Here is a 17,596-nt window from a genome sequence, read left to right on the forward strand (position 1 = left end):
ACTTTAGTCCATGTGCGCATGTTTATGTTCATGTGTTAAGCCCTACGCAAAATTTGCGCGGAAAATTGCTCCCCATAGTAGCGTGTACAAATGCACAGTAAGGTATGTACCTGTGAATATGCATATGCCAACGCTACTCACCTTAGGAATAATTTCCCCGCAAATTTACGAACTTTATGTCCGGCGAAAATAATATTTCCGTTCTGACTATTTCTTTTTAACAGAAAAGTGCTGTCATTGTCAGTAAGAATGCAATGCCCTGAGGGAGACTGCCCCACAGGAGTTTGTACACATAACATATTATGTACCTTCCAATTACGTCATTTCTCCGCCTGAGTGTAAAAGTTAAAAATTTTACCGTTCGCGGGGAATACCTGTTCGAAGGTATATAAACCCAAGGTGTACATAATTCCGGTGATGTGTGTTCCGGCACGCCACGAATTTGAAAATTGTTTTTAAGTACGAGCACATACTGCCATGAACATATATGTATGTACTCACCTTCGCCCGCGCTTCCTGAAACGTTCGTAATTGTAGAACGCAGACGAGCATCTTGGGACGATAGCAGGGATGCAACAATTGGTTTGTTAAAAGGGTTTGTACATGTGTATACTATTTTTTTTTTTTTTTTTTTTTTTTTGCTGTTGCACACACGTGGGCATGCTTGGAACGCTTTGCCAAGTATGTGATTTGTACAAGTGACCAAGGCGCTCCACTCTTCCCCCTCTAATACGCATGTACATATCGGTACGATAGCGTGTACACATCAACACGCAGGTGCGATCCACGAGGGGATCTCTGCATGCCCGTAATAAAGGGCCTAGAGCGTGAGAACAAATGTACATTAGCCCCCACCCCCTAGTATAAATGCTCCTTTATTGAAGCCTTCTTCAGTTGTAAATTATTAAAGAGGAAAGAACAGGACGAACTCCTGCTCGAAGAATGGGCCAGACGGCATCATACGTTAGGAAATCGTGGCATACACAAATTCTGCTAGGAATAGCGTCCCAGTAACGACTGCCTTTACGGCAAGAGGAACCCGCGCTAAGAGCAGCGGTAGTAGCAGCCTCCCCCAAAATATGACGTCCACATTGCCCTAAAAAATGAGAAAAAAATGGAACACAATAACATTGTAAACGAAGTTGTTAAGCTGAAAACGGAGCTGAAAAATGCCCTAGTAGAAAATGGAGAGCTAAAAAAGAGGCACCATGAAGACACGGAAAAGATGAATTTAGTTTCACTGAAAAATGCCAGCCTGCTGAGTGAGATAGCGGACGAGAAGAAAATGCTGCAATTGGAGTTCGATAACTACAAGGAGGAGTCACTCAAGGACATAAAGAGGCTACAGGAAGAGCTAGACAAAAACGTAATTATGTTAAATTGTTTGAAGGACGAAATTCTCTTCAAGGAAGAGGAACTGAAAAAGGCGGAAATAATTGAGAAGCTATACAAGGAGGAGAGCCAAATGAATCAAGAAAAAGATAGGAAGATTAAAGATTTAGAAAACATGCTAACACGGAGGGAAGAGGAAGAGAAGGATGCACGTTCAAAGGAAGAACAAAACAATGATGGCCATGTGGAAATTGAGCAAAAGAACGAAGAATTGAAAATTTTAAATAAAAAATATGAACAGGTAAAAAAAACAAACAACGAAATTGAGAAGAAAATATATTTCCTAAAGGAGGAAGTAGATTATTACAAAAATAATGAAAATAGTTTTATAATGCAAAATATTTTTAATGCGGAAAATAATTTAGACGATTCGACGTGCAAAAAGTATCTTTTGAAAATATCAGTCTTGTACAACGCTCTATACAAAATTGTCGTATATGATCAGAGGAGTCTATACGAAAAAGACAAATTAATTTACTCCCTAGAGAAGGAGAACACCCACTTTTTGAAAAAATTCATTGCAGATGAAATGTACTGTCTTTACCTCAAAGACTGTATCAGTAAAATTAACTTGACGTACCAAATAGATCTCCACAAACAGGAAAAAAAATATATGCTTCTGAACTCAGAGTACGATGAGCTATACAATAAGTTCCTGCAGGAGAAAAACGAAAATTTGCTACTCAACGAAAGGTATGATAAAATTATTTTCAATCAGAAAAAAGAAATTAATAACTTGAAGAGCCATATATCCATACAAAACAAGGATAAAGAAATTCTGACAAAATATATCGACAACTATATCACTTATATAGAAAATTCCTATGAAAAGTATTGCCTTCTCAATACAGAGTATAAAAATTTAGAAGAGTTAGTCAAAGATTTGGAGGAAAAAAATAAAAATTTGATGATTCTTGTTAATGGTATAAATGCAGACATGGATGGGGATCCTTCCAAGGGATCTGAACTGAACAATGAAAATAAAGTAAAAAATAAAAGGAACACCATAACGATGAACATTGATCATATGAAGTTAATCAAAAATGATATCAAAGATAAGGACATAAAAATTATAGAATTGGAGAGCAAAAATATGGAACTTGAAAAAACGATTCACAAGCTTAACGAAGAATTGGTCAAGAACAGAAAAGCGGAATACGAAGAAAGCGAGTCCTCCAAAATTAAGGACCTCTGCTTCGATTTGAAGGATATCTGCTCCAAACTAGAATTGGAATTGAAAGAGAAAAATTACATAATAGAGGAACTCACCGAAAGGATAACGCAGGCAGACAAAAAAAGCAAGGATAATCAAGTCATCCTAGAATTGTCCGAATTTAGAATTCAAAATTTTAATGATAATATGAAATATTACCAACAGAAAGTGGCTGAATTGGGTGATAAACTGCAAAAGAAGGAAGCTGAGGTGACTGTCTTTCACGAGTATAATGAACGGTTAAAGGAGGAAAAAGAAAAGATGACCTACGAGCAGATGAAACTGATAGAACGGGTGAACGAACTACAAGACGAAAATGATCATCTGAGGAATGAAGTAATGTTCCTAAGGAAGGAAGCTTCATTGAGTAAGAACCACCCAGATGGGAAAGATAAGGCTAACCCAAATGACAACCGCCTTATCAGCGCAGCCCTAGTGGTGGATGACAGTTCCTACGTGAATGAAAAATCCACGACTCACAACGATGAGCGGAGCTACCAGCATTCTGAGAACGAACAGAAGGAAGAGTCAAACGGCACCATGTATAAAGGAATTTTCAAATTCATACAACCTAAGAAGAACTGCTGTGATGACAAAGATCAACTAGGATTAAGAGTAAACAAATTGACCGACGAAAATTTGCTCCTCATTAAGGAAAATGAAGAAATTTTTGATAAACTTCAAACAGTGTCTAGCGAAAATGTAAAACTTAAAAACGACTGTATGTACTTCAAAGCGGATGCAGAAAAGTCCCTCTTCTATTTGGAATATGAAAAAAAGGAAAAGCTAAAATATAAATTATTGCTGAGGCAAAATAAACGAAAAGGGAAAGAGCTCAAGAGAACATTTAACAAAATGATGGGAACTATGAAGGATCTAGTTATAAGTGTAAAAAAAATTGACAAGGAAAATAAAAAAAATGATATAAATAACTCCTTCTTTATATCCTCTTCGTCCGAAAATAATTCCAATGAGGAACTCCTCTCAGATAACGACAACACAAACACGCAGTTAATGGTGTCTTCAGTGGGGAAATCTAAAAAGAGTCTCAACAATACCAGTGTAGATGGTAAGCATAGCTTTTACAGCTTGTCGACCAAGGTTCCTAGAGCCTCGGAAAATGAACACGCAGATCGAGAAAGGGAATTCGAAGGAAGGAGTACACACCGCACACATAAGCATGAGAGAAAACACGCCAAGAGATACATGAAAATACGAATGCACAGATTCTCCATTTGCAGTAACTTTAAGATAAACGTGGACAAGTATAAGAAGGCGTGTAAGGAGGCGGAAGAGGGCTCCATGTTCTACCTCAAGGATACTGGTAGTGGCGACCTCCACTCGTTGGCAATTCAGCCGAAAGACGCCAAAGGTATAGATACGTTTTACTCCATCCCGAACAGCACTGACTCGAAGGTAATAAACGTATCAGAGGAGATGAAGAAGAAAAAGAAGAGAAAGGGTAATAACTTTTCTATATTTCAGACTTCCAAAATGATCAACGATCTTAACTACATTAGAAGAAAGTACGATTCAAAGGTGAAGGAAACGTTAACCATGCAAAGAAAATTGATGGAGAATGAGAAGGAACTGAACGGCACGAATATAAAGTACGAAAATTTGTTGAATGAACACGATTCGCTCATTTCGCAGATTAAGGAAAGGACGGAAAAGCTAGTCAGCATCGAAAAAAATTACAACCTCCTATTTGAAAAGTACAGTGAAACACAGGACGAAATGAAGATGCACGAAAAGAAGACCCAGGAAATTTTTAATGAGTGTAACGAGTTAGTAGAATATATGAAAAAGAAGGAAAATAAAATTAAGGAATTCGATGAACACTTAAAAAAAATGGAAATAAAATACAAGGAGGAAAAGGAAAAAAATGACATTCTCACAAAGGATAATGTCTCCTTAGATAATTTAAATGCCAAGTATAAGGAAGACATTGAATTGTATAGGAAAAAATTGGAGAGCATGCAAACTGAGTTAAAGTTGAGATTGTCCAAAATTGATGAGTTGGAGTTAATTCAGAAAAACTCCGAAAATGAAATGTTTTACCTAAAGTCAGCCACCTACAAATATGAAATAAATTTGAAGGAGGCCCATGACGAATTGAACCGAATTAACGAAGCGACTGTGAAGTTGCGGAAGGAAGTTAGCGAAAAGGAAGTTAATCTAAACATGTTAAAGGAGCAAATCTTAAACAGAGATTACTTCCTCTACAGCATAAACGAGTCACTAAAAAGGAAGGAATACTTTTACAAAAGCGTGAAGCAAAGAGTTCAGGGGTTCAATAAAACCTTTATAGAATTGTGCGAAAGCTTCGAAATGAGTGAAGTGAAAAAGTTCAATGAACTATATGAAGGCTTCGAATATAATGATGCCAGTTATAAGAAACATATGTTAAATTTTCAGCTGCATCTTAGAGATAAATTCGTAGACACCGTTGATGATATCGTCAAAACGGTGGATGCACTGAGCGAATTTAACCTGAAATATGAAGAAGAGAAAAACGAGATGGCCAACAGAATTAAGGATCTAGAGAACAAACTAAAAATGAAGATGAACGAAAATAACGAACTGTACGAACAGTACGACAGAAACATGAAGAACGTCCTGCTTGAGCGAGATGAACGGATCGAAGATTGTCTCATTCTTTCAGAGGATGTAAAAAAGAAGAATCAAGAAATACACACACTTGTCAAGGAGTTGGAAGAGAAAAACCTCGAATTTAATGAAGTACATATGAAATGCACTTTCCTAAGCAATGAGGTAAAAAATTTAGAGGGGGCCAAAATTCATTTGAAGGAAAAGTTGAGGGAAATCGAATCAGAACAGGAAAAACAAATTGACTTCCTTAAAAAGGAAAATGATTATCTGAAGGAAGACATAGTTAGCATCAATAAGGTTATTAACAATTTGGACGAAGAAATTGAAAAGCTAAAAGGAACGGTAGACAATTTAAAACAGGAAAAATATGCCTATGAGAAGGAGGTAGAGAAATTGAGGGAAATTATTGATGAAGAGAAAAGATTTAATGATATTTTGAAAGAAAACGAGCAAAACTTTATTCAAGAAATTAAGGAGGCGCACAAGTACGCTATCAACAAGGAAGAAGAAGTTAACATGCTAAAACTGAACCACGAATTAGAGAAAAAGAAATATGTTGATGAAATTGATCATTTAAAAATTAAAAACAAAGAAATCCAGGATTCTGTGAAGAACCAACTAAAAATGGTCTCAGATTTAGAAGTGCAAATGCTGGAGTACAAAGTTCTTTTGGATAAAAACACCAGCATGAAAATGCTAGTGCAAGATTTGGAGAATAAAGTCGATGAACTTATCAAGGACAATGAAAAGTTGTGTATCGATCTGAAGAAAGAAAAACTTATCAGTGAAGAAAAGGAAAAAAATATCGTGGCACTAAATGAAGACGTCAAATTGTGTGAAACAAAAATTCATGAAAATGAAACGTTACTCCTAAAACTGAAAGACGAGAAGGATCAGCTCAATGAAGAAATATTCATCCTTAATGATATTAAAAAGAGCAAAGATTCTATTATAGAAGAATTGGAGAATAATCTGAGAAAAGCTGTTTTCGGTGATGTCAAACTGAACGAAATGGAAAGATCGCAACTGCAACATAAGGTATTCACCGAGGAGGACCTCGGCATTGCGAAGGAGAAGGAGGAAGAAGAACTAGATTTTAACGACATTGTCAATTCTACTATGTGCATTTTTAACAATAACGGAAATCTGGGACCAAACCTAGGGAGTAGCAATAGGAATAATACAGCCAAAATGGTGGAGCTTAAAAAATATAGCCTCTTCTTGAAGGAAGAAAATGACGCCATGAAACAGGAGCTAAGAAAATTGAAAGACAGGTCTTCCATCGATGAAAGGAAAAACGTGGAGATGCAAAGAATAATAGAAAGGCGAGATGATATTATTAGAAAAATGAACAATGAAATAGTCACCTATAATGACAAAATAAAAAACTTTGAGAAAGACACCCACCAACTGAGTTCCGAACTGTACGCAGCCAATGAACTGCTCGCTCTTCGAAGTGATGAGTGCAAAGAGCTAAGCATGGAGCTGTACGAGCTCACTGACGTCAAGAATAAGTTAATGGTTCGAAATGAAGTTCTCCAGAAACAGGTCGATTTCTTCAAACAAGAGTTGGAGCAGAAGGCGGAGCTCCTAACGGAGTTGGACATGAAGAAGACAGAAGACGACACCAAGGACTGCGAGAAGAACGCCATTATTACTGAATGCAAGCGAACATTAAACATGTACTACAAAATTTGTTCGCGCATTATTTATTACAAGAAATACGTCGAGAAGGAGCTGAGCGGAGCAGGCGAGGGCGACTACATGGTGATTACCCCTAGTGAAGACGCACATCATAGCGTACAACACAGCCCACACGAGGACGACTCGCCGCTAATTCACTCACTCCAGAGCGAACTTGCCAACCTGAACCCCTCCGACACAAATGAAATATCCAGTTACATCAGCGAATTCCTCAAATGTGTGCGACTTCTCATTTTTAAAAAAAGAGTATTCGAGTCGAAGCTGGAAAATGCTGAGAGGAAGTATAACGATTTTAAGGAGAAGCTGAAGGAAGATAGAGATCTCATAAGTGATTTGAAAAAAAGGCTAAGACAGAATGAAGAGAACCACCTGAATATGAATAGGCAAGAGAGCCAAGACAACCGAAAATATAGCCCCCTCTGTGAAGATGCAGACTCCCTGTCTATTAACTACAGAGAGCTCAGCACAGACATAAGAAAAAGCCAAGGGAAGAATGGTCAATTGGAGAAAAAAAATGTGCTACTCCTCAAATGCGAAAATGAAAAACTTAAAGAAGAAAATAAATATCTAAATGAACAGATAAACAGTTTGAACAACCTACAAAATACCATCAACGAAATCAGGAAAAAAAGAGAGTACGAAGAAAAGGATGGAATACAAAATGAGTACATGTTCATGGCGGAAAACAAGTTCCTCAAATTTGAGGTAGAAACAATAACTAACGAACTAAACATTGTTAAGAACAAAAATGAATATCTGAAAAAGAAGGCAGACAACTATGAAGATATAATTGATAGTTTACAAAAGGAAATCATACACATCTTGGATAAACAGAAGGAGTGCGACGAGGAATACTTCAAACTGGAAACCGAGTTGGATAAAAAAAACGAGCACATTGAAGGTTTGATACAGAAGAGGAAAGAAGATCAACAACAAATCGAAGTGGAGTACTCGAAGAGCCTAAAATTGGAGAAGGAATTTCTCGCCTTCACGGATGACCTATTCAAGAAAGAATGCCAAGTGAAGGAGTTGGAAGAAACTGTGAAGAATCTAAACGATGATATTAAGGCTCACATTGTAGAAAAGGAGGAGCTGAAAAATATTGTAGAAAATTTGAAAACAAAATATGGAACATTTCAAGATAAATATAACGACCTTTATAACATCTTTGAGAAAGAGAAACAGGGGAAATCCGAGATAGAGAAGAAGCAAGATAGTGCACTACTCACGAGATTAAAAAATTATGATGACATTATCTCGGAACTTTTAAAGGAGAAGGAAGATCTACTAAACAAGTATGAAGAATTGAAGAGAGTGTATGATGAGAAGTTGAAGGTAGAATCTCTTCTGCACAAGGAAATCAATGAACTCAGAAAAAGTAACGAAAAATTGAGTGAACAGAATAATTCCCTCATCGAAAATGTCAACCAGTTGGTTAAGCAGAATGATCAGTACAACATCAAGTTAGTAGATCTGGATAAGGAAAAATTTGACCTCTACATGAAATATCTTAAAGTATCTGAGGAGTTGAACAACCTTTCCACATCCCCCCTCCGTTCGAATCATAGCGGAGTGGATAAAAAATTCGCGGATAGTGGCCTTTCCTCCAACTCTCCCTTGTCTAGAGGGAATAGACCCCTAGGCCAATCGCATGGTAAGGAGTCTAAAAAAGGCATCTCTAACAACTATGATCAGACGAAGAGTCCGGACACGGAGCGAGAAGACACAGAGCGTTTAAGTGAGGCGGGAGAATGCTCTCAAAATGGAGTCATTACAAATAATCTGAAGAAGGAATTCATCCACTTGGAAGTCGAAAATCGCGCCCTTAAGGAAAAGATTAATGAATTGGAGAAACTGAACGGAGACATATTTAGCGACAATAAGGTGTTAATACAAATGATTGCCGATGCAGACAAACATGGACAAGACCTAAAAATTACAGACATAAAAAGTATGAGAAATTACGAAATTTTGATGAAAGAAAACAAGCTTGAAAAGGAAGAGAACGAACATTTGAAAATGGAGATATATGATTTGAAGAACAAAATAGATCAATATAGTATTATGCTTAATAAAAAGAACGAATATGAGGAAACAAATAAGAGGGCCAAAAATTATCTGTACTACTTAAATGATAAGATCAAAGGGTTCATAGAAATTTTCAGCGAAAAGAACTTCAATTATGAATATTTCAAATCGGAACTAAAAAAAATTAAGTCCACGAATTTAATGATTATTGAAGAAAATTTTGAAAATTTCAAAGAGGGTGCCTATTCCAGAATAAGTACCCCAAGCAAGCATTCCTTGGAGGAAGATAACAGAAGTGTCAGCTCCAAAATAATTGTTAATTTTTTTACTAACTACAATGATACGAGTAAAAGCAACCAAGACGACATTATCATTAACAAATTTGAACTGAAAAAATTCTACAAGTGCATCATAAAGTTGAAGGAGGATTATCACAAGAAATGCCTCCTGGCAGATAATCAAAAGAATCTTATTGAGGAATTGAACAAGGAGATCTTTAACTACTCCACGCAAAATACGAATCTCCAAAAGGATGAAATTGAACTGAAGAAAAAACTGACACAATTGATGAATGAAAATGCGGCCAATGTTGAAAAGTTTGCCAACCTGAATGGTAATTTGATAAGCAGACTTAATGAAGAAGTCTCTAAGAATGAAAAATTGATGTCCGATCTGAATACACAGAACGAGATAAATAGAAACCATCAGGAGAAGCAAAAGAGGATAGAGAAGGCGCTAAATTTTAAACATTTCACCAATGATGATTTGTCGAAACAGGATGAAGACAGCACGGAAAGAAATTTACAAAAAATTCATATCCTCGTGGACCAGTATGAAGAACTGGTGAGGAACAATTCCAAGTTGCTAACAACCAGTGATAAAGTGGCTGCGGAAAATGACACCCTCAAACAGGTCATTACAAAAATGGACAAAGAAATTAACGAACTGACGAAGGAACTGAAGGAAAAGGAAGAACAGCACAATGAAGAAAAGTGCATAAATGGGCAAGTTACACGTCGAAGCGTACACAAATTAGACCATGAAGAAGGGAAATATCGTGGAAATATTCTCCAACATAATAGAGAGGAATGCAGCGGAGACGTCATACAAGAATATGAAGCCATTCTTCTCGCCATTGAAAAAAAAAATACCGAGTTGGAGAACAATTGTGAGAGTTATCAAAAACGAAATGACGAGCTGACCGACAAGTACGACACTTTGCTTAAGGAGTACAACGAGCTGAAACTTTTTGTGAAGGAAAAGAAAATGGAACTCAAATTGGCAAAACGGAGAAGCCAAAATGATGAGGAGGACGGGGATGTCTCCAATAGTCAAGCTAGAAGCACAGAAAGAACGACCATAAAGGAGAGACAATCTCGCAGTGTGTTCCTAACAGCAGATGAGTTGATCACCCTTAGCAAGCACGTAAATGCTGTTGAAACGCTAAACAGTGATTTTCTAAAAAATGAAGAACTCGAAGAATTCATAGCTTTAATCAAACAAGACATTGCCAAGATTTTGCGAGAGGAGGGCAGGCAAGGTAGAGAGTTTGGCGCTACGGAATGGGGACCCTCAAACGAGCATGGTCAGGAAATACGTGGCGAACATCGCGGAGATCTGCTCAGTGGAATTCTCACCCGACTGAGCGAAAAAGAAAAGGAGGTAAATAATTACAAGGACGCGATGGACAGCCTGCAGGTGCGACTGAATAACAAGGAGGAAATAATTAACAATTTGAAGTATGCTTACGAAAATGAGTTGAAGCGAAAGAAGGAATTGACCAAAAGATTGGAGGAGAAGGTGCATGAAAATGGCCATACCAACCAAGTAGACATACAAAATGAAGAAATGTTTTTGAAAATCCAAAACGGATATGAAGAACTTCTGAACGAATATAACACCTCCCTCAATACGCTGGAAGAAACGAAGGGAAAACTAGAATTGTTAAGGAATGAAAAGGACAAAATGGAAAAGTTAAAAGAATTAGAAATGAACGATAAAGAATTTATTATCAAAAAATTGGAACTAATAAACACCCAACTTAAGGATAAGGCAGATGAGGTAAAAAAATCTCTAAGTCTGGAACTGCAGATGAAGGAAAACATAATAAAGGATAAGGTTGACATGCTTGACGAGTTGAAGAATCAAGTCGATTTTTTAAAAAAGGAAAAAAGCAAAAATAGCAAATACACTTCAGAGCTAGAATTACAATTAGCCAATTTGAACAACGAAATGAATACACTGAACAATCTTCTCGAGGACGCTAAGGAAGAAATCAACTTGATAAATTGCACATTAGAAGAAAAGGACAAAGAAGTTACCGACTTGAGGAGCAAATTAGAGAGTTATCTAAATCAAATGGATGACACCCCAAAACAGTATGAAGCTTCACAAAAGGGAAGTAAACGAAATAGTAGTGTCTCAGAGAAGAGAAGACAAAACTTATCATGTAGTAATGAAGAAATGCTGAAGGAAAATAAAATTATTAATGAGCTGAAGAGGAAGAGCCAAATACAGACTAATCAGCATTATCAAAAATTGAACGAACTACGGATTGATCTGAAGAATTCCTTCGTAAGTTACAATAAACTAAAATTCGACAGTGAAAAAAAAATGGAAGATTATGAAGAGGAAGCAAATAACTTAAAATGTTACATAAAAAAAATCGAAGAAGAAAATGAAAAAAAAGATAAAAAGTATGCGTTAATCGAAATTGCAATCAAAGAAATGGATAAAGACTTAATCATCCTGAAAGCACAACTAGAAGAAAAATGTCTCTATATTATAGATCTTGAAAAGAACATACAACGATATGAGACCGATATGCAGTTCCTCGATGAAGACGCGAAAGTAGTGCACCATGTAATTATGACATACGTCGAATCGGATGGAAGTGCTATTAAGAAATTGACAGATGAACTCAGCACCAAGACGAAGACCAACCATTTCCTTTTCCTGAAAGATATCATGGTGAAGCTTTATCAAAAATTTATTAACACACAGATGAAACGGGAATTACGGCGCAGTAGAAGTCATGATGATGGAGATGTCCTTTTGGAGAAGGAGAAGGAAATCTTAACCTTGGAAGAGAAGCTGAATAAAATGCTTTTTGAGAAGAATGGGTTAGAAAACGAGGTACGTTTGGTTGAACAGGAGCTGAACACGCTGCATGAGAAGAGAAGTAGCTGCGCAAAGGAGCTGAACGGGCTTATAAATGAACTGGAGAAGCGGCATGATGAACTGAGCCAGGCGAAACATCGAATGGAAGAGATTGAGAGGAGGGAAAAAAATCTACATGATAAGGAAAGCGAGCAGATCAGACATGGAGAAGAAATGATGAAGAGGGCGAACGAACTCTCCAGCAAAGAGAATGAAGTGATGAAGCAAAAGAACGAGCTAACCAGCAGGATGGAAGAATTAGACAACGAGAAGATACATATGGAGGAGCTGAAAAATGACCTGATGATCAAATTCGAAAAACTGTACAACGCTCAGAATGACATAAAAATTAAGGAAACTAAATTAAGAAAAATATACGAGAAATTGAAAAATCACAACATTGTAGAATTACTAGACATTAACAACAATGAAAGTTTTTTAAATACATCTTCAACAAACAATTTAAACAACTCTACGTCGCTAAAGAGAATAATTGAAATGGATAACGTGGACAATGAAAATGGAAGCCTAAATTTAGACTCACTAGAATATACAACCTACTTCAAGGAATTTAAAAAAAGAATTAAACATTTGAAGAACGATTTAATGAATAGAGAGAAAGACATGGAAATATACAAAAAAACTCTGGAAATTGAAAAAAAAGAGAAAGAATTATACAAAATTGAGTTAGAAAAATTAAAGGAACTTGTGCAGGTAGAACAAATGAATAGAAGAAATCTGGACGAGGAGTTGGAGAAATATAAAAATGATGATTCCCATTTTTTGAAGTCTCTAAAAGAATCGGAAGAACAACTCAATGAAAAGAATAACACAATTTTAGAATTGCAGCAAAAGTTAATTGAAACGTCGTATGAAATGAGCTTGATGGATAATAAGAGCAATGTTCTACAGGAAAAAAACAACGAAAGTGAAAAAAAAATAGAGCATCTTAATGGTATCATCTCCAACTACGAAAAAGAAATTAACCAACTGAATAAGGAAAAGTTAAATATTACCAGAAAATCGATCGAAAAAATTATGGATGACGGGGAAGATATCAAAAAGCTTAAGGACAATTTGGAGGATGCTCATCAGGTAATGCTCCAGCTGAAGGAGAAAAATGAACACCTGCACACTGTGAACAATGAACTACAACAGGCCAATAAAGACATGCGAGCAGACATTGATATACTTCTATCTAACATAGAGGACATAAACGAGGAAAATAAGGTCAGCGAGAAGAGGCTCAAACAGGGTGAAGACAGGTATGCTGAGCTTAAACGGGCTTACGAAGAGAAGGTACAGGAGGGCGAACAGATGTACCATATGTTGTCCTCCAAGGCGAAAAGGAAGTTTCACTTTGGAGGGCAAGTGGTAAACCATGAGGAGGGGGAGGAAAGGGGAAGTCAAATAGGTGCGGGAATGGATGGGGAATCGGGTCCCCAAGAACGGCACGCATTGGATCAATCCGTAGATCAACCAAGGAACCATTTGAAAAACCCCCATTTAGAAGAAACCTCCCTACATACACTGAACGAAAAGAACGCAATTATCCAATCGTTGAAGGATAAGCTGGCTCAGTACACTGTCGAAAACAGCAAAAAGGAGGAAGTGATAAAGGAATACAAAACATTGATAGACGAAATTTCAAGTAAAGTGCACATATTTGAAGACAACCTGCAGTTCCTTATCAGACTGAACGAGTTTGTGAATGAAAACAACTACTCATACGAGCAGGTGGTAGTCATTCTAGAAGAATCTACCTTGTACAGAAAAATCTTAAATAAAGTACTCCTGGAAAATCAGTTTTACAGGCAAATTTCTCAAATTAAGGAATACCTTTTTGATATAATAAAAAAGAACGCGTCGAACACAAGGGGGACGTTAAAATTGAGTCTGCTAGAGAGGAGGAACTCGAAGAAGGAGAGTGGCCTGAGCAATTCGAACAATGCTATGTTCATGAGCGAAAATATTCACTCCTTCCCCGATGAGAATGACTCACTGGTGGATAATGTGGAATACATCCTAAGAGCAATCGATAGTGACTTCACCAATTTCGAAAACGTGTGTGATGATATTTGTCATTTACTCAAAAAGGAGGAATGGCAAAGTTTATGTAAAAAATTAAATATTCTCGAATTCAGCTTTAACAATGTGATTAACAACATCACCAATGAAATTAAGAAGGTTAGCAAGAAGTTCAACGAGAAGGGAGAATTGAGAAAGAGCCTCAAAGTGATGAAGAAGAAGTTCAGTTCACTGTCTAACGATTTTCTAAAAAGCGTAAAGGATATGGAAAATCTGAATATGCTCCTTTCGAAAGAGTCTGAAAAGAATGAATTGCTGAAGGCAGAAAACGACGAATTGAAGCAACTGTACGATAAGTTAAATGAAAACTACAATGATAAGTTGGCAGTTCTGCAGGAGCAGGAGTATGAGGTGAAGAACTTGAGAGAGCAGCTAATGGAAAAGAATGAACACAGTACAAAGACAAAACAAATGAACGAATTCCTCAAAACGGACTTGAGTTATCTAAATACGTCCCTCGACCAGGCTGCCCAAAACTTAAACGAACTGAACAATGAAAATGTGAAAAACAAAAGAAAGGTGATCGAACTGACGGAGGAAAATACCTACTTGAAGAACCAAGTGGAAGATAAATCCCAAATTATAGAGCATCTGGAAATTGATATCGAGTCGAAAAATCATGTGATCAATGAGCTGAAGGAGTTTAACGAAATGCTCATTAAGAAGGTTGAGGAGGGGGAAAATTCCAATAGGGAGGAAGACCGCCCCAATGGTGCCCGAAGTAAGGACAGTCCTCATGGGACATCTAGTAGCGCAAAAATCACAAGCAAAAGTGGAAGGAACGAGGATGCATATGCGAGCGACTCCTGTGAAGAAATAGATAAAAAGGAGCTTCTCATCATCATCAGGAAATTAGAAAATGATAATAACATACTGAATGAAGAGTTAGAAATTTTTAAAAACAATTTTAACGCATTGAAGGACAAGAAGGAACATTTGGAGGACATCATTAACAGCAACGACTTGGCCCTCAACAGGAGAGAAATAGAATTGAACGATGCCATCATCGAAAAGGAAAAAATGCTAGAAGAAAGCGGCAGGTACAAAACAAAGTGCATACAAATAATAGACATATGCTTTAACAAAGATTTCAATATAGTAGACATAAGGGAGAAAATTGTGTCCATCTTCGAAAATGAAGATGAGGAGATCGAAGAAATTATCAACTGCCATAAGAGGTTGCTTTACCACAATGATAGTACCCATCACGGGACCCAAGATAGGAATACAAAAAATAGAACGAGCACCAAGGGAGGGGACAAATCGACGGAGCTGCAAGAGGAAGATAGAGTAACAATAATCGAGCAGGAGAAAATCCTACACATTGAAGAAATGAGCAAAAAAAATGAAGAGCTAATAAAAAAAAATGAAGAAATTTGGAAAATGAACAAATACATTGAAGATTTAAACAAGGAAATTACCAACAAAAATTATATCATCATTAAGCACCAACAAGATGTGGAGGATAAAAATGACATGCTGGAACAGAACCAACAGTATATTCAATTTTTAAAGGACCAAATAAAATTGCTATGCAATAACATTGATGAAAATAAATTGTTCGATATCAATAACTTTAATTTGTCACCCACACTTAGGAGCTTCATAAAGAGGAAGAGCGTGAACGCAAGATTCTCCTTCGTTGACACTTTGGAGAAGAAGGAAGGGAGCTTGCGCGAAGTGAGGAACAACAGCCACTTGAACGAGGACGCCTTCAAACAAAGCGACAACTTTGACCTAAGCAGGAAGAAGCGTCTTTCCGAATTGAACAGCCAAGAGATGTACAACTTCTACGATGAAAATGAAGTCAAACTGGAGGAAATGAATTTAAAAATGGATGAACTGACTGACAAACTGAAAGTTGCTGAGGACCAAGTGGAAGTGCTAAAGGGGGAAAACAACGAATTGGTGGAGAAGTGTGAATTTTTAAAAAAGGAACTCAAGTACACACAAGGCACAAAACGTAATTTAATGCTCTGCGAAAGTAGGCTCAACATACTAGAAAAAGAATTGCAGGAAAAACAAAAAAAATTGGATGCACAAAACAAGACCGTAAACGAGTGTGTAGATATGTACGTGGAAGAAAATTCCGAAAATTTCAACAAAATTTTGGAACTGAAGAAAGATAACGAGAAGTACAAAATTGAAGTTAATATTCTCAATGAAGAAATAGCCAAACTGAAAAGCCAAGTGACTACCTACAAAAATGACATCAAAAATATCAGCTCCACTTTGGATTTTTACAAATCCACACACGATGAATTAGTAAATGAATTCAGCAAGGAAGAAAACACAAATGTGTACTACAAGAAGTTATGCGAATTCTTAAAAAAGGAAAATGAACATGTGAAGGAAAATTTACAAGCAGAGGAAGAAAACAAAGAACAACTCATAATAAGCATGAATGAAATACGGGAACAGCTAAGCAACTGCATAAAGGAGAATTACGAAATCACCCTGGACTTGGAGTTTTTACAAATGCAAAACGGAATTCTAAAGGATAGCTGTAGGTACTACAAAGAAAGAGAAGGCCTTTTCATAAGTAACTTAAATGACAAGGACACCAATTTGAACATGTTGGAAAATTTTAAAGAAGAAAATTTAAAAGAATTTATCGAAAAGCTGAAAGACGAAATAAACAATTTGGAGGATGCCATTTCGGAAAAAACCAAAACAATTATTTCTTTAAAGTATCAAATAAAGGAACACTATTTTGAAAGCATCTCAAAAAATGGACCTCAACTTGAGCATAAAAATAATGTCCAAGAAATTGTCAACTTAAATAATATGGCTTATGTCCAAAGTAGTTTATTTATTTATATTAATTTATTCAAAAGTGTTCTTTTCATTATAAGTGAAATTTTGTTCTTTGCTGACCCTACGAATAGCCTCTATGTGGAAATTTTAACTCTTTTAAAATTAAGGGTGGGAAATCAAGACGCAAATGTAGAGTTGGATAACATGATTGGACATTTTCACCTTTCCAAAATGGACTGTGAAAATATTTTTCAGTCTGTCCTTAAGTCGAAAAGCATCCTCAGGGAAAAACTGCAGCTTCTCCAGTTAAGAATTTGTTAATTTTTTCTTTTTTTTTCGTGTCTCCGCACTTCAGTGGGAAGTGCGTCTGTCCAATGGCTGACTCACTGTCAATTTGCTGGCCATCACATTCCCCATCACGAATGTCAATATGCTTGCGCCCACTGCCCGCATTTGTGCACTGTCAAAAAATAGTTTGAAGTATGAGAAATTTTGAAGGTTCCAACTTTTGGACCATTCTGGGTTGGGCCTACCACCCCGATGAGCCCCTGTCGCCTTTATAAAAATCCCATGTGTTGCATGCATACCCTTTTATTGTGTGTGTTCATATCATCTTGTCTGTGCACACTGCTCATTTCATCA

At 36.7% G+C, this 17,596-nt stretch overlaps 1 protein-coding gene across 1 annotated transcript; it reads left to right on the top strand.

Annotated features, from left to right (window-relative positions):
* Positions 1-1,114: 1,114 nt before the first annotated feature.
* On the top strand, positions 1,115-17,275 carry PKNH_1459900 (uncharacterized protein; the record flags this gene model as incomplete). Its single annotated transcript, XM_002262443.1, has 1 exon — positions 1,115-17,275. One exon carries the CDS (start codon positions 1,115-1,117, stop codon positions 17,273-17,275), a length of 16,161 nt encoding a protein of 5,386 aa, XP_002262479.1.
* Between the last annotated feature and the right edge of the window lie 321 nt (positions 17,276-17,596).

The sequence above is a fragment of the Plasmodium knowlesi genome (genome assembly GCF_000006355.2).
Source record: "Plasmodium knowlesi strain H genome assembly, chromosome: 14".
In the NCBI taxonomy this organism is placed as follows: Eukaryota; Apicomplexa; class Aconoidasida; order Haemosporida; family Plasmodiidae; genus Plasmodium; species Plasmodium knowlesi.